The sequence below is a fragment of the Asparagus officinalis genome, chromosome 6, assembly GCF_001876935.1.
Source record: "Asparagus officinalis chromosome 6, Aspof.V1, whole genome shotgun sequence".
Taxonomy (NCBI): domain Eukaryota; kingdom Viridiplantae; phylum Streptophyta; class Magnoliopsida; order Asparagales; family Asparagaceae; genus Asparagus; species Asparagus officinalis.
In genome coordinates this window covers 3,583,456-3,605,912 of record NC_033799.1, presented here as the reverse complement: position 1 = coordinate 3,605,912, position 22,457 = coordinate 3,583,456, and the positions used below count along the sequence as shown (strand labels likewise).

Sequence of the window (22,457 nt, the reverse complement as noted above, 5' to 3'; positions counted from 1 at the left end):
GGCGTTGCAAGAAAAGAACTCAAATCTCTGCTCTCTCTGCTCTGGAATGCTCTAACAAATGCTCGATCCTCGTCAGAAGTGACCCTAGGGGGGTATTTATAGCCTCAAGGGTCAGTAACTGCAAAAACTTAACAATCGAAGAAGTCAGTACGGCGAGACAGTGTTTACTGTCTCGCTGGGCGAGACAGCGTTTGCTGTCTCGACCCGCGAGACAGTAAATTTGCTGTCTCGCTCAACGAGACAGTAAATGCTGTCTCGGAAAATGGCAGTTTCTCGCTGTAACTGTTCTTCCACGTTTCAAACTCCGTTATTTTGGCAGTTATCCACGTGATTTTCGCCCATGATGTTTCCCACGTCCCTTGGCAGTTAATGGACACGTGTAGGGCAGTTACAAATGTAGTTTTGACTATTTCAACACTGTCTCGCTGGCGAGACAGCAAAGACTGTCTCGCTGGCGAGACAGCAAAGACTGTCTCGCTGGCGAGACAGTTCATACTTGTTTTGATTTTTCCAAAACAGTATGAAATCCTTTCTTGTGAATTTTTGAGTGATCTTCTCTATGCTTGGGATATCTATTAGCATTTTTTGACGCCTACAGCCATTGCTTGTTGTAAACCAAAATGTCATCAAAGAAAACCAATACAAATTTCCTCAGTAATTTCTTGAAAATAATATTCATGAGGGCCTGAAAAGTTGATGGTGCATTTATAAGGTCAAATGGCATAACCATGAATTCAAAATGTCCATGGTGTGTCCTGAAGGCAGTCTTGGGTATATCAGCTTCATACATTCTAATCTGATGGTACCCTGATTTCAAATCCAGCTTAATAAAAAAAACTGAGTCCCATGTAATTCATCTAGCAATTCATCTGCGATAGGAATGAGAAATTTATCTTTAACGATAGACTTTTCAATGATCTGTAGTCTTTGCATATTCTCCAACTACCATCATTTTTTTTCACCATTACTACTGGAGAAGAAAATGGATTGTTACTAGGCCTTATAACTCCTTTTTGTAACATTTCTTCTACTTGTTTCTCAATTTCTTCTTTAAGGAAATGAGCATGCCTATAGGGCCTAATGCAGACTGGTTTAGCTCCTTCCTCCAAGGGAATTTTGTGGTCCACATCCCTGTGAGGAGGAAGACTGGGTAACTCTTGAAACATAACCTGAAACTCATGTATCAATTTGTGCATGTCTGCTGGAAGATTTTCAGTTACACTACTTGTAATTGATTCCTGGAACTGCACACTACAAAGTTGAATTAAATACCCTTCTTCCTGCTCTCTAAATGTTTTAGCAATGGCCTTTTCATCAACTAATTTCAACTCCGCTGGAATTACCCCTTATAGAGTTCTTTTCACTCCTTCACTCATGAATGTTACATGCAATTTCTGGAAATTTAGAGTGATATCTTCTAATGTTTTCATCCAGTCTGCCCCTAACACAATCTGACTACCTCCCATGGGCATGACTAACAGGTTCACTTGTATCTTTACCCCTTGGCAATCCAACAACACTTCTTGACAAACTCCTGCTCCTTTAATTAGTTCTCCACAAGCAACCAAGTCATTGAAATCATGAGACTCTGTTACATTTAACCCCAACTTCTTAACCAGTTTGGCATTAGTGAAATTATGTGTTGACCCAGAGTCTATTAATATACCCACTACTTAGTTCTTGTAATATCCTACCACTCTAATGGTGTGTGAAGCATTGATTCCACTTAATGCTTGTACAAAAATAGAAGGAGCCCCTTTAACTAGACTTTCAGCCAATTCAATTGCCAAGGAATCTTCACCATCCTCAACACAATCATCTTCACTTCCTTCCATACCCCCTTCCAGCATTCCCTCTAATATGAATAATTGTTTCCCTTTTCATTGATGCCCTCTATGCCACTTTTCTTCACAGGTGAAACACAAATTTTGGCTTCTTCTTCTTTGTATCTCCTCAGGTGTCATTTTCTTAAACTGAGGTGGAACTCTGGAATTATCTTTGACTGGGAAATTGTTAGAAGTGTTAACTGAAGGGCCCCCTAGATTGGATGTGTTCCAGTTTCCCCTAGGTTTCCTCTCATTTCTTTGCTTATCTTCAAACAATTTTGCCAGTGAGACTGTCCCTTTTAATGAAGTAGGCCTTGCAGCTGCCACCTGTAGGCTGTCTAAAAATCACAATAGATAGCTGATCCCCATCAAACACCAATGATGGAAGTTACAATCTGACGACTTCCAGAATGCTACAATTTGAAGACTTTCACGTGGATCGATGAAGGTTACAATCTGACGACCTTCGCAACAACTGATGAAAGCTCTAATCAACAGCCTTCACAATCAACATCGAGAGTTACAATCTGACGACTCTCACATATCAAAGAGCTAAAGCAAAGATTACAAAACGATGATCTTTGCAACGCTTTGACAGAAAGAGACTACAAATCGACGGTCTCTTCAAATCAAGCTGCGGAAGTCCTCCCCGCACACCAGCATCAAGATGCGATGCGTTCATAGCCACGAACGCAGCTCAAACGCAGCCTCCGAAAGCCCAATACCGCTGCCAGACGTAGCTCCAATCGCTGCCCAACGCAGCTCTGTACCACCACTAGACGCAGCTGCAATCACCGCCAGACGCAATTCCACAACACTGCGAAACGCACTTTTAAACATCGAAGAACGCAGCTCTACATCGCTGCATAACGCAGCTCTACATCGCTGCACAACGCAGCTCTACATCGCTGCAGAACGCACTTCCAGATGCTGCGTTCAAGCGCAGAATCTAGGCCAGAACGCAAGTCAAAGTTCTGACATGTTCAAACACGATCCATGCAGTTTCTAACTCAGGAGTGATTTAAGGGGCGGTTACATCCCATTAGCCCCACTTAGGAGCGAATTAAGGAGGTGGTTACACCCCTTAATCCCCTATAAATAACTGAAAATCAATTCAGTTAAGGGGGATCCTGAATCTTTGAGGCTGAATATTTGGGGTCGGTCGGTGGAAACTTCTTGGCAGCGAAAAAAAGAATCCTTCATCCTTGGCTTATAACCGACTTTCGGTTAAATCAACTCTTTCATAGAGTTTTAAACTCGTTCAGAGTTCTCCATAATGTCAAATCGTGGGGAGAAGACCACGTTCCAGTGAATCAAGACGTCGGATCGTCAACGAGAAGCAAACTCGACGCGAGCATTCTGAATCTTTGAGGCTGAATATTTGGGGTCGGTCGGTGGAAACTTCTTGGCAGCGAAAAAAAGAATCCTTCATCCTTGGCTTATAACCGACTTTCGGTTAAATCAACTCTATCATAGAGTTTTAAACTCGTTCAGAGTTCTCCACAATGTCAAATCGTGGGGAAAAGACCACGTTCCAGTGAATCAAGACGTCGGATCGTCAACGAGAAGCAAACTCGACGCGAGCATTCGAGGGAGGCATCTCATCGCTACCGTGAAGAATCCAGATTTAAACAAAGGGGAGGATTCAGATCAATTCTCCTCTCTTTTGTAGTCGGAATCCAAATTGTAATTGATTTTGAGAGGAATACTGATACGGGTGTATCTTCTCTTCGGGAGCTTAGCGATCCTCTTGGGAGCTTGAGGATAGATGATTCTCATCGGAATCCAAATTGTAATTGATTTTGAGAGGAATACAAGTCAATTTTTCTTTCATTGTCTTTTTACTACGATTTTCCAACAAACACCACCTCATATTTCAATTCATCTCTAAGCCCTCCAATTAATCTTTCAAGAATGTGTCTTCTAGAGGGCTGATCATCTAATAGTCCTAATGCTTGTTCAAATTTTCCAAGATATTCCCTAACTGTACTGGTTTGTTTCATAGTAGAGAAAGCATCAAAAGGCCTTGCCAATTCACTAGGTCCAAATCTAGTAATCAGCTCTTCTCTGAAAACATCCCAATAATCATAGTCTTCAATGTTTCTAACAAGCCACCTATACCATTGTAGGGCTTCATCTCTCAAGTAAAAAGAACAAACCTTGACCTACTCATCATTCTTGATATTATAGTAATCAAAAATCTGCTCAGTTTGATCTAACCATGCTATCACATTTTCATTACCAGAGAAGGAAGGAAAGTCTAAACGCAAAGATTTGGGCTGGACAAGCTTCTGATTGCTAAAGAAAGAATTCTTTTGTGTTGAGAAATTATCAAAACTGGGTACAGGTAGGAGCTCTCTATTGCAATCTACATCTCTTCGACTCTGGAAGCTGGTCTCATGATCATAACCCCTTCTGCTAGAATCTCTAGCTCTTGATCTTAGAATTTCCCTATCTTCCCTTGATCCTGAATTCAAGACTCCTCGGTCATTTCTTAGCCCAGATCCCAAGATTCCTTAGTTAGAATCCTTGAAATTCTTGAATTCTTAAACCAGAACTTTTATCTGAGAAGCAAGGTCATCTAATTTTGCAGAATTCTCCTCCACCTTGGTCGATGTCTGTTGGTGAAGTGAGCGTTGTTGACTGATCGCATCCTCGACTCAAGTGATTCTCCCAGCTTAAGCCGCTTCATCAGCAGAAGTCATCTCCAGGCCCGCCATGCCCTCTTCAGCTCTAGCCTCAGATTCCAGCTGCTCTGATACCAATTGTGAGGCTCGAGTGCCTCGGTTGATTCTTCTGCTTGTGTTCTTGGGCATGAAAAGCCTGTAACAAGCTCACACAGTATACACGAGGAGAAATTTTAGGGAAATAGAAGAAGAAGAATAGGAAGAAAGAATTAAAGAGGAAATTGTCAGGAGTGAATTTGAGGAAGAGAACAGAATTCTTATTTTTTCCCTCAATATCCAATCTTACAACTTCTCCTTTTATACTACATACATTTCTCTCCTCAAAAGCCAAGAAAGAAACTGACAGTGTTTGTGCACGTGCACAAACATAACAGAAAAAACAGAATTCAAGAAATAGTTAGAAAACAGTTGAGCTGGCACTAATACTTGCTAATAGCTCCTCCAATCTTCTGAGGACTTGCATTAAAGACCTTCACTTGTGCATTTAAGACCTTCACTTGTATATCCTCTGCGTATCAGTCCATATCAGCTAGTATGTTGATATTTGCCAGGTTCAGGTATGTTGATATTGCCAGCACCACATCCTAGTTAAATTGGGTTCCTAACATGGTTAAGTTTTCTTAGAGATGGTTTAAAGTGAGCCCAGATGTTTTGTGAATCTAGTTTATTCATTTATTTGCTGCATTGATTGTTCCACACAATTTGGATATGTTTTTTCTTTGAGGAGTTAAAATTATGTCCACATCTGGAAAAAAACAGAGAGAAATAGCGAGTAGCTTTTATAATAACAGATATATATATATGCATGAAGTTGATATATGCAATTAAATAGTTTGATGGGCTCTATTTTTAGGTCATTGTTTTGTGCCATGTAATCCTCAGGAGTTGAATTCTCTCATTGTGTACAGAAATAGGCGTTCATGGTATTTTTGTATGTGCACAAGAGCCAATTCATTTGTATCATGCATTTTTTGTTCATGCAGCTCTTTAAATATTATGATTCTTTTTCCCATGTTGCCGAATTGTATATCATGGTACTTTTATAGTGAAGAGCCTGCGAGTAGAGCCTGATTAACTGTTTGGCCTTTTTATCTTTCTCTTATTATTTTTATCTTGATTACTGGGGAAGCTTGATTGCCAAGAACAGAAAGGAATCTATGCGGTACAAACTTTGTTTATGTTACTTTTTGAGATGGTTATGTTATCTTTGGTGTTTAAAAGGGGAAATTTGAAGTTAAGAACCAAATGTCTTCGATATATTATTCAGAAACAAAGCTCTGCCATGAAAGAAATAGTACATGCTTACTGGTGAATCTTCCTCCATGCAGAAAAGGGTGATATTTCAAGATTTAGCTCCACTATTGTGGCACTCCTGTGGAACCATCGCTGCACTCCTACAGGTGTGTATGTAGTCCCGTCTAAGTTTGGTACATTATAAAAACTAAGGACAATATATTGTTTGATGGGAATATGCTACATTATATTTTAGAGCTTATTAATGAGATCCTTAACTTGACCTGCTGTTTTATCAACTTAATTTAGTTGAAAATCTGCCAACAAAAAATGTCATGGGGGTGCAAAGGGAAAAGAGACTGTTTGAAATCAGCTGTCTGTACACTTCCATTGCTGTTATTTAAATTATATTAATGCAATTTGGGTCTTAGCAAAATGCGGTACTATGAAGGAAAGGATGTATCTCTTGACTCTTTTGAAATATTTTTACTTTACAACAATATAGTTAAATTTAATAATTGCTATAGTGATGATGTAGCTGAAGATTTTTAAAAAGATCTGCTTTAATGCGTCTATACTTTCAGGAGATAGTTTCCATATACCCTTTTCTTTCACCACCAAATCTTTCTCCAAGTCAATCCAACCGAGTTTGCAATGTGCTTGCTCTTCTTCAGGTGAGGCAGTCACTTGAATTGCTTTCTGTTTTCTTTACTATGCACCTTTCTATAAGAAAGATTCTCTGCTTCCGTTTATATCAGTAGGCGATTGCTTTATCCATAACCTACTTTTCCTGTATTTCAAACTTGTCAACATGTTGAAATGTTCTGCTGATTATCTGACTTGCTAATTGGTGATTGCATAGCAAAAGTTTCCTTTCCAGATTAGCTCTGCAATTTCCAGTTACTGCTTGCATTTTGTCAAGACTAATTTGTCGGCATTTTCTGATTTATTTCATTTTGCGTCTTCTTCTTTTTGACCTTATTTCATAATTTTTTGTTAACGTACTCATGTGAGTGAAGGAGTAAATTTGTTAGGTTTTATTGTAGAGTTTAAACGACTAACGATTATCAACCAAACCCTAGTCTGAATCAACCATAAACCATTACCTAATTTTAACCTAAAGCCTACCCATAGACCTAACCCCTTAATCCAAACTCAGCAGTTTATCTGTGACCCGAAATCTTGATGCTGACAGGACCTAACCATAACTACTTACGCTAAAACCAACCCTATACTTAAACCCGGATCTACTCCTAACCATACCACTCATCACTGACTATAGGAGCCAGGAGACAACTTTTAGATTCACCTGTGATGAGAAGAGTGGTGCAAATGTTAAACTCACTACTTTTCTTAGGTTTCTACATAACTTCAACGTGAATATTTCCACCTTAACCATGTTATAAGCTCCTGTTCCTCTTCCAGTTCTTGATCATGGGCATACCTTTATATCATTGTGTTAGGTCTTTCTGTCCCTGAATTTTCTGGGTTATTCTCTTTGCTCTTCAACCTATGGTTGTCTCAAACTTTAATAACGAATCTTTGGCAGTATAGTTTGGGCTGAAAACTGAGACCAGATAACTGTTTCGAGAACCTGATGATGACTTTAAGAAGGTGCATAGCAATTTCAACTATGGATGATTTTTTTTAGAAAAAAGATGTGATTATACTGGATCTTGTACAAGTGTACAAGGATTCATGATAATTTGGTATTTGCAATATAAATTTCTGATATGTGATGTGCCCTTTTAATACTTAGCTTCAATTTTGAAACTTAGATCATATCGATATGCACTTTCTCTTCACTGTTAAATTTGGTTCTCTAAGGATCATCAGGTTTGCTGCTTGTCTAAGCTGTTGCTTTTCCCTCGCCTTAGGTAGATGCTGAATCTTTTTATTCATTTAAAATTACTCTTCTGAATTTCTCCGTGCACTATCACCCTATTCATAGTCTGATACGAACTCACTGACATTCTGTTTCTTCTTTTTTCCTCTCGACAAAAGTGTGTAGCTTCACACCCAGACACAAGGATTCTGTTCCTCAATGGTAATTTTTGCTTCAATTTTTCTCCATGTGCTGATGTCTGATTAAATTTGTCTCATGCTTAGTTCTCATTAATAAAAGCAATTGAATCGACTGGATACATAAGAACTTGTTCCAGAAAATTATTTATCATATAATTATGTTTCCTTTGCCTGTTTTTGCTCTCTGTCTTCCGCTTCATTGTTTGTTTATTTGGTGTTCGCGTGTTTGTTTGTTTACGTACGAGGGATTACTAAGATATACTCTTTTCTGTTCCTCTCTTTCAGGGGTCCTGTTGTATGCAGATGAAGTATAAGTAGTGATTTTGTCAACTATATAATATCATTCTAAGCATTTTTTTTGCTGGAACATTGCGCAGGTCCCTGGGCAGACTTGAAGTTTTTATTAATTAGAAAAAAACTTTCCAGGGGGACTATTCCCTTCAAAAAAAGGTTAGAATTAAATAGGGGAAATTCTCCCCGTACAAAGATTGATTAATAAGAGCACACCACCTTTTATTATAGTGGGTAGGTCATTGATTCCATGCATTCTAAAATCATTTCAAGATAGCGTCGGTGAATTGAGTAGATTTTCTGTAACAATAGCTGTAAATAGCACCGCATTGCCTAAGAAGATGTTTAATGGTTCTTACAGTAGAGATAATTCTCCAAGGGCAGAAAATAGTATCATTCAAGGCCTCAAAAAGCATCTTAAGAATCAGTTTCAAGTTGGATGAAAAGATAACCTTTTTTAATACAAATCCTAACACTGGTAAGCATAGCCCTGCGCCTCTGCAAATAGACTGTCACCATCTTCGACAATTTCATCATAAGCAATAATAACCATAAGCAATAATCATTTCTAAGCATATAAATGTTATTAAATATTATATAATGATTTGAATCTTTAAACAGTCAGTTATTTGAAAGATGAATAAAGTCTTCTAAACGTACTAAATATTTGGCAGTATATTTATTATTTTCTATTGGTTGTGGTTCTCTTTTGCAGCACATATGCCATTGTACCTGTATCCATTTCTGAATGCTACTAGTAAGACAAAACCATTTGAATATTTGAGGCTTACCAGCTTGGGAGTTATAGGGGCTCTTGTAAAGGTACTTCATCATTTGCAAACTATTTGACACCTACTAGTGCATATAAAACTATTTCTCTACGTCATGCAACTGAAATCTATACCATCATTCTTTCTCCCACACTGGTATCAATAAATTATGAGGGCCTTGTGAAGATACTTCATCATCGAAAAATTATCTGAGACATACTAGTGCAAATAAACTATGTTTCTATATCATGTAACTGAAGTCTACATCATCATTCTCTCTCCCCCAATGATGTCAAAAAGCTTGTAAATTTGAACTTCTGTTGCTTCACTCAGATAACAGGATGTTTCCAGTTAGTGTGTCGGCACAATTCATATTGACCTGCGGGATTGTAATTCGGCTTGTTTCTGTTGGCTTTCTAAAACATCCACAAATCCTAGGTAACTTCCCAAGCTTGTATTGCATCCATTTAGCTGGATTCCAAGGTTCATTCCCTTCTAGGATGCAAACTTCCCTGTCATCCAAGGGCTGCCTTTATTGGTATGTATATCAAGGACTGTTGATGTGTTTTATCAGGGGACAAATTTTCAGAATAGACCCTATTAGGAATTTATTTTTAAAAAACAACCCCTTTGAAATTTAATTGCCATTTTCGACCTAGTTTCAGTCACCTGGCTGAAACTGGGTCAAAAATGACAATTAAAGTTTGAAAACTCTATGGAATTTAAAATCCCGTGAAGTTTAGTGTCTGTTTAGCGACGCTAATGAAAAAGCCACCCAAACTTCACACGATTTTAGCGCCGCTGATCAGATACTAATCTTCACGGGATTTTAAATACCGTGAAGTTTTCAAACTTTAATTGCCATTTTCGACCCGGTTTCAGCTAGGTGGCTGAAACTAGGTCGAAAAATGGCAATTAAATCTCAAAGGGGTCGTTTTCTAAAAGTAAATTCCTAATAGGGTCTACTTTGAAAATTTGTCCTTTATCAGGAACTGTAGCAGGTTTAGTAAAATTTTTGGTATAACTCAGTTCAGTTACAAGTTCTCTATTCGTTTCACCCTAATTACACTATTCAGTCAACTCTTTTGTAATTCAAACCTCATACATTTCGTCGATTCATCGTCATTCACCAGTACCATAATGCATTAGTTGTCATTAGCCATTGTTGGCTGTATCAGCCAGTTTTGGCTGGATTGGATCATCGCGTTAAAATTAAAAAATATGGGATATGTATCAGTATTGCCCCAAAGCATGGGTTATATGCGTCCCTTGCAATAAACTGTTACCCCCCTTGACAGAAATCCATAATTGCAAATGAAAATTCCGAGATGTTTTGCGATAGAATGTTGTCAATTAACCTAGTAGTCTTGTCAAGGTGACAAAAATTATTCAAGTAAAATGTCTCCTTCTCCAACCACCATCACCACCCAACACACACACAAAAACACACAACCCCCTGAGAATTGAGTGTGTAGTCCTATTCTCTTAAAGGGGACCAACTTCTTTTGCAAGAAAAATGTAATTCATGCTCCAGGTTAACAGGTGAGCCACCTTACTTGTTCGTCAGAAATCTAGGGTTTGGATATCATAAGAGACCTACAAGTACTCAGCCCAAAGCTAGCTGTTAGAAAGAGGGAGCTCAAATCACTTATAAACCCCCAATTTAGTCAATGTGGGCTAGACGCCCTAAAGTTCCACCATGTTTCCACAGCCCTCCACCAACATGGGCTGGTTGTGCACTAGTCTAGTCCCGATCGACCTTGAGAATCCGGATCTCTGTTTCTGAATGAGTTGGGGTTAGCACAATTAATAGAAAGGTTTAAAAATTGCAAACCAAAGGTGAGAAGCTAATTTGAAAAGGAAAAGATTCCTGAATCAACTTATCCTTCTAAATGCTTTCCTGAATCAACTTATCCTTCTAAATGCTACAATTCTGTGTAATAATACCTAAAGTAAGAGGTTTTAATCATGTTATATTTTTATTTCCATTTGAAGTCTATTCAAATCTGTTTTCAAAACTCAAAGTCGATATATTTAGACAGATTGTTGTATTTATTCCCAGTTTGAAATCAGCTTGAAACTGTTGTTTCATATGATGACATGATTTCTTATTCCTTTTTCTTTACCTCTGAGCATATCACTGCCGAAATCTAGGAAGGTCCTAGCACACAACAATTGATGTCTTGAATCTAATTTACATTTAGCTTAGCTATAGAATTGTATTGATTTATTCTGTCATTTTGATTTTGATTTCACTGTACCACCTTAGGTTTGCAAACACCTACTGAACTGTTCATCTTGCAGGTTGGTGATACTGAGGTTATTGGTTTCCTTCTCCAAACAGAAATTATACCTCTCTGTCTGCGCACTATGGAAAACGGTAGTGCATTATCAAAAACAGTATGTGAAAAGCCCTTCTGATTTCCTTTGTTATTTTAGTTTGCTCCACTCCCCCTCGCTGTTAATTTGCATTCTTTAAGTTCTGCTAGATTTTCTACTTACTGAAGCTAACTAGCTTCCGCAAATAAAAAGGCTTCTGTGACTTTTGGTTGTGGTAAAAGCGGTTGGTTGGACACTCCACCTGATTTGAAAGGTCATTTCTACGTCGTGTGATTGCTGAAACACTCCATATTTTCACTTATAGACTCCCAGTTTCTTATGTCCTATTTTCCCATTTAAATGAAGCTTGGCTACATGCAAAAAATGGGAACTTTCTTGTTTCACTTATAAATGAATCACTTCTTTTATTTCTAATGGAAGCATAGTTAGTTCAATGGTATTCTATCTTCTAGGCGGATAGATATAGTTTTATTATTAATGAGTTAAGATACAAATTCCACAAGTGTTTATACTGTTGTTCAATGTTTCCATTTTCTTGTGATTTGTTTAGTTGTATCTTCAAAGGCATGTGAGTTGTTACTTAATTTAGAATCATAGCATTAGAACTAAGAATAAAATGATGGATATCTTTGGTATAATTGTACAGGTGGCGACTTTCATCGTTCAAAATGTTTTACTGGATGATATTGGGCTCCGTTATATTTGTGCTACAGCAGAGCGTTTCTTCGCGGTAATTCAAGTATTATCGACAATGATCGAATCGCTTTCTGAACAACCCTCTATGAGGCTTCTAAAATATATAATTCGCTGTTGTTTGAGGTTATCTGATAATCCAAGGTTAATAAGTTAAAATTACCTCTTTTTTTCTCATATAAATGTATCTTCCGGATATTCTTCTTCAATTTAACTTGATGTTTTCTTCTTAAATACACAGGGCATGTGAAGCTCTGCAGGATCATCTTCCAAAGTTGTTGACGGATAGAACTTTTGACCGCTGTCTCCGTGTGAGTTCATGGATCTCTTTTTTCATGAAGTATACTTTAAGCGCATAATCTCTTGCAATAATCTACCGTCTATCTCGGTGATGGGGGCTACCATAATTTTACGTACACGCCCTCATAACTTGTAAATAGTAGCATCTGTTCCCATGATTCTGTACTTGATAATTTAGTGTAAGTTAGTGTTTTATCTACTTCATTTAACCCCCGCAAATATTAATCTTGATAAACCATGCATCCAAGTACATGTTTCTTTTATTTTAGTTAATAATTTAGATCTTAGTTTTCACTTTAACGTTTTATCATGAATTACATATTAATTTGTTACTATCTGATTAGAGAATGTTTTAAATTTTAAGAATTAGCTTGCTTTTTCTATTGAATGGTTAAACTTCTTCTGGTACATGTTTCTATCGTTGTAGTAGAGACTATACGCGTTTTCTTCTGCTAGTAGCTAAATGCATGTATTAATCAATGAATATAACTGATAATTGCATTTTAAACTATTTACTTATTCTTTAATTTAATATATAACGCAGGAAGACCCTTTAACCTGTAGATGGCTTCAGCAACTTCTATTGAATGTTTACGGAGAACTCGGAGCTCAGCAGCTGCATTAATCCAAGGAGGTCTTGAACAGATAATGGCAAACCCTAGCTAGGGTTTTAAGCTCCGTTTACATTTTTTTAAAAAAAAGAAGAAAAAAGAAAAAGAAAATAAGGGCGTCAGGTTCGGCATATGCAATATTGAGACAACAGGCATCTGTGATTTTTTTTTTTTCGTCGTCAATGAATATAATGCTTGTTTTCTTTATTGTTTTCGCATTTCTGGCGAATTTTTCACTAGATATCCCAAAATTAATTTTCGGGCCATTTTCTCCTTGTAAATTTGGATATTATCTTTACATTCCATGAAGTGCACAGGTCATGAAAAACACGTTGTTTTGTTCATGGGAAGTGTATGCATAACGCATGGGTATCACGTTTAACATACCAGATTGAAGATTTTACAAATTGCATCTCAATAATATATTTCATGCTATGGAATCCAGTTGTAAGTCGTGTTATTACGACATTGGAAACGCCTAACATATTAGGCTCCTGTGCTCCAGCTACATATTTTAGAATTTGAAATCTAGCCTAAATTTTTCTCTCAAAGAGGGGATTTTACAAATGCTATAATATATTAGTTTTTTATTATCTGGGTATTCAATATCCCAAAATTTATTTTGAATCAAACAAAGGTTATGGAATCCATAAACTCAAAAAAAAAAAAAAAAACCCATTTTTTCATCCTAGAATTTGTAATCCACCCTACACACCAACAAAAAAGTTGAAACTACTCATTTAGGATCTCAGTTTTGAGTTTTGATCTACTCATTATCTGAGTATTCAGTATCCGTTTTAATATGATCTCAGTTTTTTTAAGCTTTGATCTACTCATTTAGGATTTTGCTAATTGGGTTAATTAGGTCAGATGATCATGTTATCAATGCGTACGTGATCATGTTATCAATACGCAGATGCATAAACAATATTGTACAACATGTGTTGAGACAAATGGATATTTTTTTATTTAACGCAATGAAGATACTTTGATGCGCTCACTTACGCGCCCTAGTAATTAACTTATTGTTCAACAATATAAAATTACATCGCTCACTTCTCACGATGATTTAGCATGAAATTATCTTTATCGGCCTTCGTTATAAGCTTGATATTTTTTTATTTAACATGATAGAAAAACAAACTAGATTCAAATCTCACTGACCACAAATTTAATGCGAATTAAAAAGAAAACACTACCGATGACAACTACTAAATAGAATTTAAAATTTGAAATCCACCCAGCACCCCTAAACCCCACCTCTTCACACATAACATATATGATTATATCTGAATCGCCATCGTTGCTTGTTTGTTTGGAAAGAAGTAGCTATGAAGTAGTTGGAGTAGCTACTTTTGCTTTTCGAGAAAAAAAATATGTTTGTTTCTCTAAAAAAACTACTTTTTATACTTCTTTAACTGCTGGTGTCATGCCTATGTGGCGTGCTACTTCTTAAAAAAAACTTCACTCCTCAAGCCTAGGAAGTAGTTAAGTAGTAGTCAAAACATGATGGGTGCTCATGAACACTCATTAGAAGATGAGAGAGATATAGAGAGGAGAGGTAAGGAGAGAAATTAGTGTGATTATCTATTTGCTGTTCATTTCTCTCTATCTCTATCATCCCCTAACAAGTAGTTAAGTAGTAGTCGAAACATGACGCGTGCTCATGAACACTCATTAAAAGATGAGAGAGATAGAGAGAGGAGAGGCAAGGGAAGAAATTAGTGTGATTATCTATTTGCTATTCATTTCTCTCTATCTTTATCATCCCCTAACAAGTGTCTATGAACACTCATTGAAAAACCGAAATCCGAAAGATTCTCTTTCTCTCTTGATAATAATATTTTATAAGAAAAATTCCTCAAGGACCCAAAATATGGAACCAATAGAGGGGACAAGTGAGGTGTCTCCCACCTATTGGATAATGAGTTGGTCATCATTAATGATGGCCAACTCATTATCCAATAGGAGGGAGACATCTCACTTGTCCCCTCTATTGGTCCCATATTTTGGGTCCCTGTAGCAAAGCTCATTTTATAATGACTATCCAAACAAAAAAGTAAAATAAGAGAAAGAAATACTATTTACATTACTTCCAAATTTTTTTTAAACAAATAGAAAAATTACTTCTGCTAATTCCTACTTTATAATTTTAAAAATTACTTATTTAATCTATTTATTACTTCTAATATTTTTGTACAGTCAAATGGGCCCTAAATCAAAATTCCATAGAGATGAAAATCCTTAAACAAAGTTGTAGTGTAACAGAAAAGAAGGGAAGAGTTTCCAAGGTTTCTTGATATTAGGGGCTGTTTGGTTGCACATTTTTTGAGAGAACTTTTCTCAAAACATCTGACAATGGCAAATTTGTAATTAAAAATTTTTCAGAGATTTCTGTAAATTGTGTTTGGTTCAACAAAAAATTTACAGAAATATTTTCTATAAAATATCAAAACCTACCAAATTTTACAAAAAGCAATTTCCTCTCAAAATGAGAGAAAATCACTAGAAATCTGACACATACCATATTTAATTAAAAACCTACCAAATCTTGTTATTTTCTATAAAGTTATGAGCTGTTTTCTTGTTTTGAACCAAACAAGCAAAGTACAAAAAACAAAAAAATTGGTACTTTTTGATTTCTCAAAACTTTTCCTATAATTTTTTTAAGAAATACAAGGAAATCATATTTTAGGTGGAAAACATTTCCTATAATTTTTAGAAATTGAACCAAACACCCCCTTAGTCCACCAAATCTTTCATATTTTAATATGGTCCCCCAATCTTCATATTTTGAAATTAGTCATCATTGTTTGAGGTTATTTTAAATTAGTCCCCCACATCTCGATATTTTAAAATCAGTCCCATAACTCTTTTAAATATTTTCAATAGTCCCCCAGATCTTGCCACATGCTGTTAACTACAAAGGCTACTTTTAAAACATTTTTTAAAAGATTTGGGTGACAAATTTCAAATTTATGAAAGATTTGGGGCCTAGTGTAAAAAAAGGCAAGGTTTATTTCTACACCCACTCTAGTTTATCTTTAAACCCACCAACTTTCGAAGTCATTATCAACCCAAAATATACACCAAAAAACTATATATTCCACCCATTCTATGCACACTGGATGTAAGTTGTTGCTTTGGTGTATGTTAATACATACTGCACATTGAGGTTCACAAATAATCCGTGGGTATAAAAGTAAATCGGGGTAAACCTTTGGGTTCGGGGAAAAAACTTGAAATTTGAATATGCAATTGTTTTGTTTTATTATGCAAAAAAATATTTGCAGCGTTTTGTACCTTTTTTTTTATTTTTCCCTCATCATCATGTAATTAAAAAGAAAATGGGAAACCCTAAAATAGCTGCACCAAAAAATCTCCACCCAAAGAGAGCTGCCGCCTGCCCCCCACCTTGTGAGACTGAGCGGGTGCCATTAGCGGGTGCGGCTCACGCGGTCCCATCTTCAGCCCTAAAACCCTCGCCGATCCTCCCCTCCCCTATCAAAACCCTAGAAGAAGAAAAAAAGAAGTAAGCTCAACTCTCTCTTTTCCCTCCAAAATCTAATCTAGGGTTTCAATTCCCCATTTACTTGAATTCGGTTCTTGTGAATTCGCCGATGGGTTACTTCCTGCTACTGGGATTTAGTTGATTATGTTCCGCATTTGTTAGCTTAAATTGCCGTCATCACTGATTGCTTTTACGAATTTTTTGTTGATTTTTTTTTCTATTTTTGAGTCGGGATCTTGCAGTTTTACTTATTATAAATCAATGCTCATGATCGAAATTGTTTTTTTTAGCTTCTCAGCATCCTGTTTATTCCTCTTTGCTGTGCCTTGAGTTTAGTTACAGAGTCCTGAGGTTCAATTTTTTTTATCTTAATTGCTTTCACGTCTGATTTCTCTGCAAAATTTTGTGATTTTTCGCATTCTTTTCTACGGGAATCATGCAATCTTACTTATTCAATTCAATGTTGATGGTAAAAACTTGTTTCTTTTTCACTTGGGAGGTGAATTTTACCTTAGATTAACTGAGAATAGACATGTATGTGCATGGAAAATTGACACATAAATCACAACCAATAAAAAATAAATAATTAAAATACATGGACTTGGTTATGTTTGGTTGACTGTAAATCACTGTTATTATGTTATACTTTGGATATGAATCTATTAGTTAAGAAGCTCAACCAAATGTTTATTACTCATTTTGTAGGGAGCTTTATTGATATTTAATGATTAACGCTGCATAAGTAAATGGAGACTTTACCGGTCAATCATCTATATCAGCTAATTAGTTTTTAGGTATAAGTTTCTTCCTCAAAATGAGGATTAAACGCCAGCTTGCTGGAATAGGTTGATTACTAATTTCAGGGCTTGTCACCCTTTTCTGGAGAAAATGCATAAGATTTGTGATGGTAATTGGGATTGGGATGCTGTTGATCCGTGTAAATTTAGGATGGAGGGGGCAGAAGGATAAATTTCTTGGTAATGAAAAGGTGGAAGTTAAGGTGGTAAAGTTAGACATTGAAATGCTAAAAATCAACGACAAGCAGTATTGTTATTCCCGTATTGGTTATGATTGCCACACAAGATTAGTAGATATGGTTACATTTGATCTTCAACTGGCTTTCTATGTTGTGAAAGAGAAGACTTTGCTATAGTTTTGATGGCCAATGATTAGGCATCAAGCAGGGTTTGACATTTGGATGGCAGATGACTGTAAGTTATTTCCATCAAGTTTTTGTTATGTTCAAGTTTGATGAAAAGGACCTAACATGATGATGATAGTGATAAAGACAAATTTGATAGGCTTAAAATCCTGGTGCTATCTTCAGTTCACTTGAGCTGTCGAGGAGCGCTTATGATATTGAAATACTCTCCTTTTAAGAAATCATGAATACTAGCCTCGGTTGATGTCAACAACTGATGGAGCCATCTCATGACATCAATAATATTGTGTTTGAGATGGTTGACTATGGCACGTCAAAAATCACCCAGTTACATTTGAAGCAGTAGCATTAAAAATGATTATAACAAGATTCACATCTTATGGTATTCTCCAGTGCTACCTGATGCTAATCTTATCTGCTATTATGTTTTTGCAGTCACAGGATATAGTAGATAATTCTGCGATGGAAGAGAAACTAGATGAGGAAAATGAATCTATTGCGATGAAGAATGATGTTCGCATGGATGAATGCTCAAGTGAGGACGGGCTGAATCCACCCATAGAAGATGACGGGGTATCACAGGTGAGATTAGCATAAGCATTATTTAGCCCTTAACTATTTTTAAAGTATCTTTTAATTAAGTATCAGTTCCCATTTCTTTCAAAGTTCACAAACTCTTTTTTATCAGCTTAAAATTTCCTTTCTCAGAGCGTCCCAGTTGATTCCATCAGTGAAGAACTAGTTAATGATGATAGAGACGTGAGTGCAGTGGAGGGCAGTGATAATGGGGATGTTCAAAAAGGTAAGGTTGAGCTCGAGAATGATGTGAAACAAAACGTAGGTGATGGTAGAACACCTCAGACAGGGATGATCTTCAAATCCTATGAAGAAGTTGTCAACTTCTATAAACGATATGCACTGCGAATAGGGTTTGGTGTGGCTGTGAAGAAATCATCTTTTAATACATATGGCCTATGTAGAAGGTTGGTACTTGTTTGTACAAGAGGTGGCAAAGGCCGAGCTAATGAATGCTACCAGTCGAGACCAACAGCAAAGACAGACTGCCCTGCAACAGTTGTAGCAAAGTTATGGGGTGACGGTTTACTGCATTTGATGGAAGTAAATCTTGAGCACAACCATCCAGTTAGTCCGTCAGCAGCTAGGTTCTTGAAATGTTATAAAAGGCTACCTGGTGGAATGACAAAAGATCTTGTTGTCCGAGCTCGGAGACATGAAAACTTATCAACGGATGATAAAGAAATTTTAAATTATGTTGAAGGAGGGCGTCTCAAGCTTGGGGAAGGAGATGCAGAAGCCATCTTTCAGTTTTTTGCACAGATGCAGGCCAAGAATCCAAATTTCTTTTACCTATTGGATCTGGATGTTGAAGGTCATTTGAAGAATGTATTTTGGGCTGATGCCAGATCTAGGGCAGCATATAAGTTCTTTAACGATGTAATATCATTTGATACTTCCTGTATAAAAGATAAATATGGTATGCCGCTTGCTTTATTCTTTGGAGTAAACCATCATGGTCAGCTGGTCTTGTTGGGTTGTGGCTTGCTTTGTGAAGAATCAACTGAGAATTATTCATGGATCCTGAAGACATGGTTGACATGTATGCTAGGTAGTCATCCAAATGCCATAATTACCAATGAATGTAAAACTATTCAAGGTATTAATGAGATTTTTCCAAGATCTAGACATCGTATATGTCTATGGCATGTGATGAAAGATATTCAGGAGAAATCAAGCGGACTTGCAGAAGGGTCGGAAGTCATAAAGGCACTTGAGACACTAATATTTGACTCTTCCACAGTTGATGAGTTCGAAGAAGAGTGGGGAAAGCTGATAAATGGTTATGGACTTGAAGGTAATGAATGGTTTAATTCTCTATATGACATTCGGCATCTATGGGTCCCTGTTTTTTTGAAAAACACATTTTGGGGAGGAATGTCCGTTTCCCAACATAATGACTCCCTAGCTTCATTCTTTGAAGAGATTGTCTGTCCAGAAACCTCTGTTAAGGATTTTCTTAGTAGATATGAAATGATATTACAAACTAAGTATGAAATGGAGGCAAAAGCAGATTTTGACTCACTTCACAAGAGCCGATTTACTGTGTCAAAGTTTCCTATGGAAGAGCAGGTATCCAAATTGTATACTCTTAACATGTTCAGTAGGTTTCAGGATGAGCTGAAGGCTACTGTATACAGTCATGTTGCTCCTATCAAGATAGATGGTTCTGTCTCTGTCTTTAAAGTAAGAGAACATGCCTACATAGAAAACGGAGAAAATATTGAGGCTAAGGGTCATGAAGTTGTATATAACATTGATGGATTCCAGATTCAATGCGACTGTAACTTTTTCCATTTTAAAGGCATATTATGTAGGCATGCCTTATCTGTGTTTAAGCTCAATCAAGTGTATGAAGTGCCGTCACAATACATTCTTGATCGTTGGAGGAGAGACTTCAAACAGTTGCATATCTTGGCTCATAGAGCAAAAGATGTCTTAGGTAATACTATACTAGAGCGCTACGATAATCTCTCCCTTCGGTATCTTCAGCTTGTTGAGATTGGTGCCATGTCTGATGAGAAGTTCCAATTAGCATTGAGATTAATAAAGGAAATGGAGATGTCCCTTCTTGATGATAATACATTCCGAGATCTCAAAAGTAGGCTACTAGTACCTGATAGGTCCAATGGAAGTGATGAGTTAACTCAAATGGGCTTCTTTGAGGGTAGCAGGACCCCTTCTGTACCAGCAAAGCGCAGAGGCCGGCCACCCAAAAAACTGAAAGAATCCAACATAGAAACCCTATCAACTTCGGTCAATAATAAGGTACTCATTTGCAATAGTCTTTTCTGGTTTGAATTTAACCATTCTTTTTCTTTTAACACCCTGGTCAAAATGTTGTCCATATAGGATACTTCTACATCATTGTTGGTTGGGAGCCAAAACGATACACTTCAAACTGTATCAACTATTTCACAGCTTGGTTCTCATATAAGGATGCCTGGAGGCGTTGATTTGATGGTCTCTATCATTTTAGTGTTCAACACCTTCCCAATAAAAAAACATTTTTTCCTTCAATGTCTCATAGTCTCTGCTTTTACTTTCTTAACCTTTTTAATACTAATATAGGAAGAAGTAAATCCAAATGAATTATCCTTTGGCAACCAGTTTGGAGTACATCCTAATCCCCAACATCATGTTGGTAACCAATCAGTGATTCAGCCTAGCAATACAATACAGGTTTGTCAAATACCTCCAGGTGTTATAATTGTTTTGTGCATTATTTGAGATATCATGTTTTCCCTTTATTTTGCATGAAAATTCCAGTTTGGCCAACAGCCTGTTGGAAATCAGTCAAGGATGCAATGGTTCTACCAAGAGATGCTACAGGTTCTTGTTTAATTGCTTTCTTTCCTGTTTGTATCACCAATCTCTTTTCTTCCAATATATTAGAATAGTTAATATTAATATATTAGGAAAACTAGAGAAGTGTCAATTTCCATCACTAACACAACCAAATATGTTTACTTGGGTAGGTGGAGTGTGTTTGGTCCCACATTTAAAGATACGCAGTTTATTCTATTCGCTTTTCCTCGTAAATAAAACGACTATCCCTCTGAGATTGTGATTTTCAATCATAGCACAATCAACTCTCCCTCCCTCCCTCCCTCCCTCTCGCTCTCGCTCTCTCTCTCTCTCTCTCTCTCTCGAATAGAAGTGTGTTTAGTCCCACATTAAAAGATTACGTAGCTGTAGCCTATTTGCTTTCCTGTAAATGGGACCTGATTATCTCTCTCTCTCTCTCTCTCTCTCTCTCTCTCTCTCTCTCTCTCTTTGAATAGAAGTGTGTTTAGTCCCACAACGCAATTTGATTTGTTTTCTTGTGAGTAAACTCTTTGAATAGCTGTTATCGAGCATATCGATTTAAGGCAATGTGGTTGTGGTAACTAAACGTGCAGGAAGATCAGACACCTTATGTAAGAAGGCCTGGGTAGGTGCAATACAGATCTCTAGCGGCAGAAGTGAATACTCATGTATGTCTGATTTTTTGTTACTTATTAGCTTAATGTTCTAATGAGCACTCCTGCATGTTCAGTTTTTGGGCTCCTTTTTTTTGTGGAAATCTACAGCGTATAATACGTGTGTCATCCGTAACATTTCAGGTCAGGTGAAATTTGGAGCCGAGATGGAAGATATCCAAGCATCTTCATCACAAACCATCAGTGAGATACTTTTAGCAGGAACTTCCATGTGTATTGAAGTGAAATTCGGTGAAAAGTTCGGTTGAATTTCAAAAGTTTGCCGCCATCCATTATTGAGATTATTGGTGAACGCTAACATAAGCGAATCTTTGCTTCTAGCTGTTGATGAATTTATTTCCGTTTGAAAAGCTTGGTGATAAATTCCGAAATTGTAATCAATTTCCATCCAAGGGGTATATTGCTTCCCCCCCCCCCCCCCAATTCCCTATAAATAGAATCAGAAGGTGATCTGAAGCTGTTGTGTGGTGGCACTATACTCAGAATTGTAAGCAATCAAATCAGGATTGTATTTATAGCGTAAGTTCTACTTCAAAAGATCGAGTAAAGCTCTAGGATATTTTTGGCGTTGTTTTGCTACGTCTTATTTTGTAGCTTGTGTGTTCCGTGTACGTGAACATAAGGTTTCATACCGTGATACTTGATGTGTCTTTTGCTGATTATATGTTCTGTGTATATGATCTGTGTATATGAGCATAAGGTTTCGCGTAGCGAAACTTTATATGTCGAAACTTTATATGTCGATGTTAGTTATCGGAGGAGATGAAGGTTCCATTTTTGCCAATTGTCGATAAGCAGAGGGAAATCTTTTGCAGTATGAGCGAATGCTTGTGCTAGATGATTGTGCTTTGTTACACAGTTGAAAGAAAACTCAATAAGAGAGAATTGTTAGCATTGGATCAATGTACCAACTTTGAAGCTTCTTGGCAAATGCCTTTCTCCTTCTCATT

At 36.9% G+C, this 22,457-nt stretch overlaps 2 protein-coding genes across 7 annotated transcripts in view; both read left to right on the top strand.

Annotated features, from left to right (window-relative positions):
* Positions 1-12,983, top strand: part of LOC109846509 (cell differentiation protein RCD1 homolog) — a 42,242-nt gene extending 29,259 nt beyond the window's left edge. For 2 of the 4 annotated variants that reach the window (XM_020415782.1, XM_020415780.1), the window contains 8 exons: positions 5,842-5,913; positions 6,331-6,420; positions 7,751-7,793; positions 8,778-8,884; positions 11,137-11,232; positions 11,819-12,009; positions 12,107-12,176; positions 12,710-12,983. In XM_020415782.1, coding sequence (XP_020271371.1) covers positions 5,842-5,913; positions 6,331-6,420; positions 7,751-7,793; positions 8,778-8,884; positions 11,137-11,232; positions 11,819-12,009; positions 12,107-12,176; positions 12,710-12,790 — 750 coding nt within the window. In that variant the 3' untranslated portion in view covers positions 12,791-12,983. The remainder of the gene's footprint in view (positions 1-5,841; positions 5,914-6,330; positions 6,421-7,750; positions 7,794-8,777; positions 8,885-11,136; positions 11,233-11,818; positions 12,010-12,106; positions 12,177-12,709) is intronic. The other 2 variants (XM_020415784.1, XM_020415781.1) reach the window with 1 other exon arrangement.
* On the top strand, positions 16,149-21,870 carry LOC109844240 (protein FAR1-RELATED SEQUENCE 6-like). 3 transcript variants are annotated; one of them, XM_020413206.1, is made up of 8 exons: positions 16,149-16,308; positions 17,885-18,031; positions 18,158-20,293; positions 20,378-20,488; positions 20,597-20,707; positions 20,795-20,857; positions 21,427-21,501; positions 21,631-21,870. In XM_020413206.1, exons 2-7 carry the CDS (start codon positions 17,912-17,914, stop codon positions 21,460-21,462), a joined length of 2,577 nt encoding a protein of 858 aa, XP_020268795.1. In that variant the 5' UTR covers positions 16,149-16,308; positions 17,885-17,911; the 3' UTR covers positions 21,463-21,501; positions 21,631-21,870. The 3 variants fall into 3 exon arrangements, with proteins under 3 accessions (XP_020268795.1, XP_020268794.1, XP_020268793.1); XM_020413205.1 differs by lacking the exon at positions 16,149-16,308 and adding an exon at positions 16,320-17,498; XM_020413204.1 differs by lacking the exon at positions 16,149-16,308 and having other exon boundaries at positions 16,320-18,031.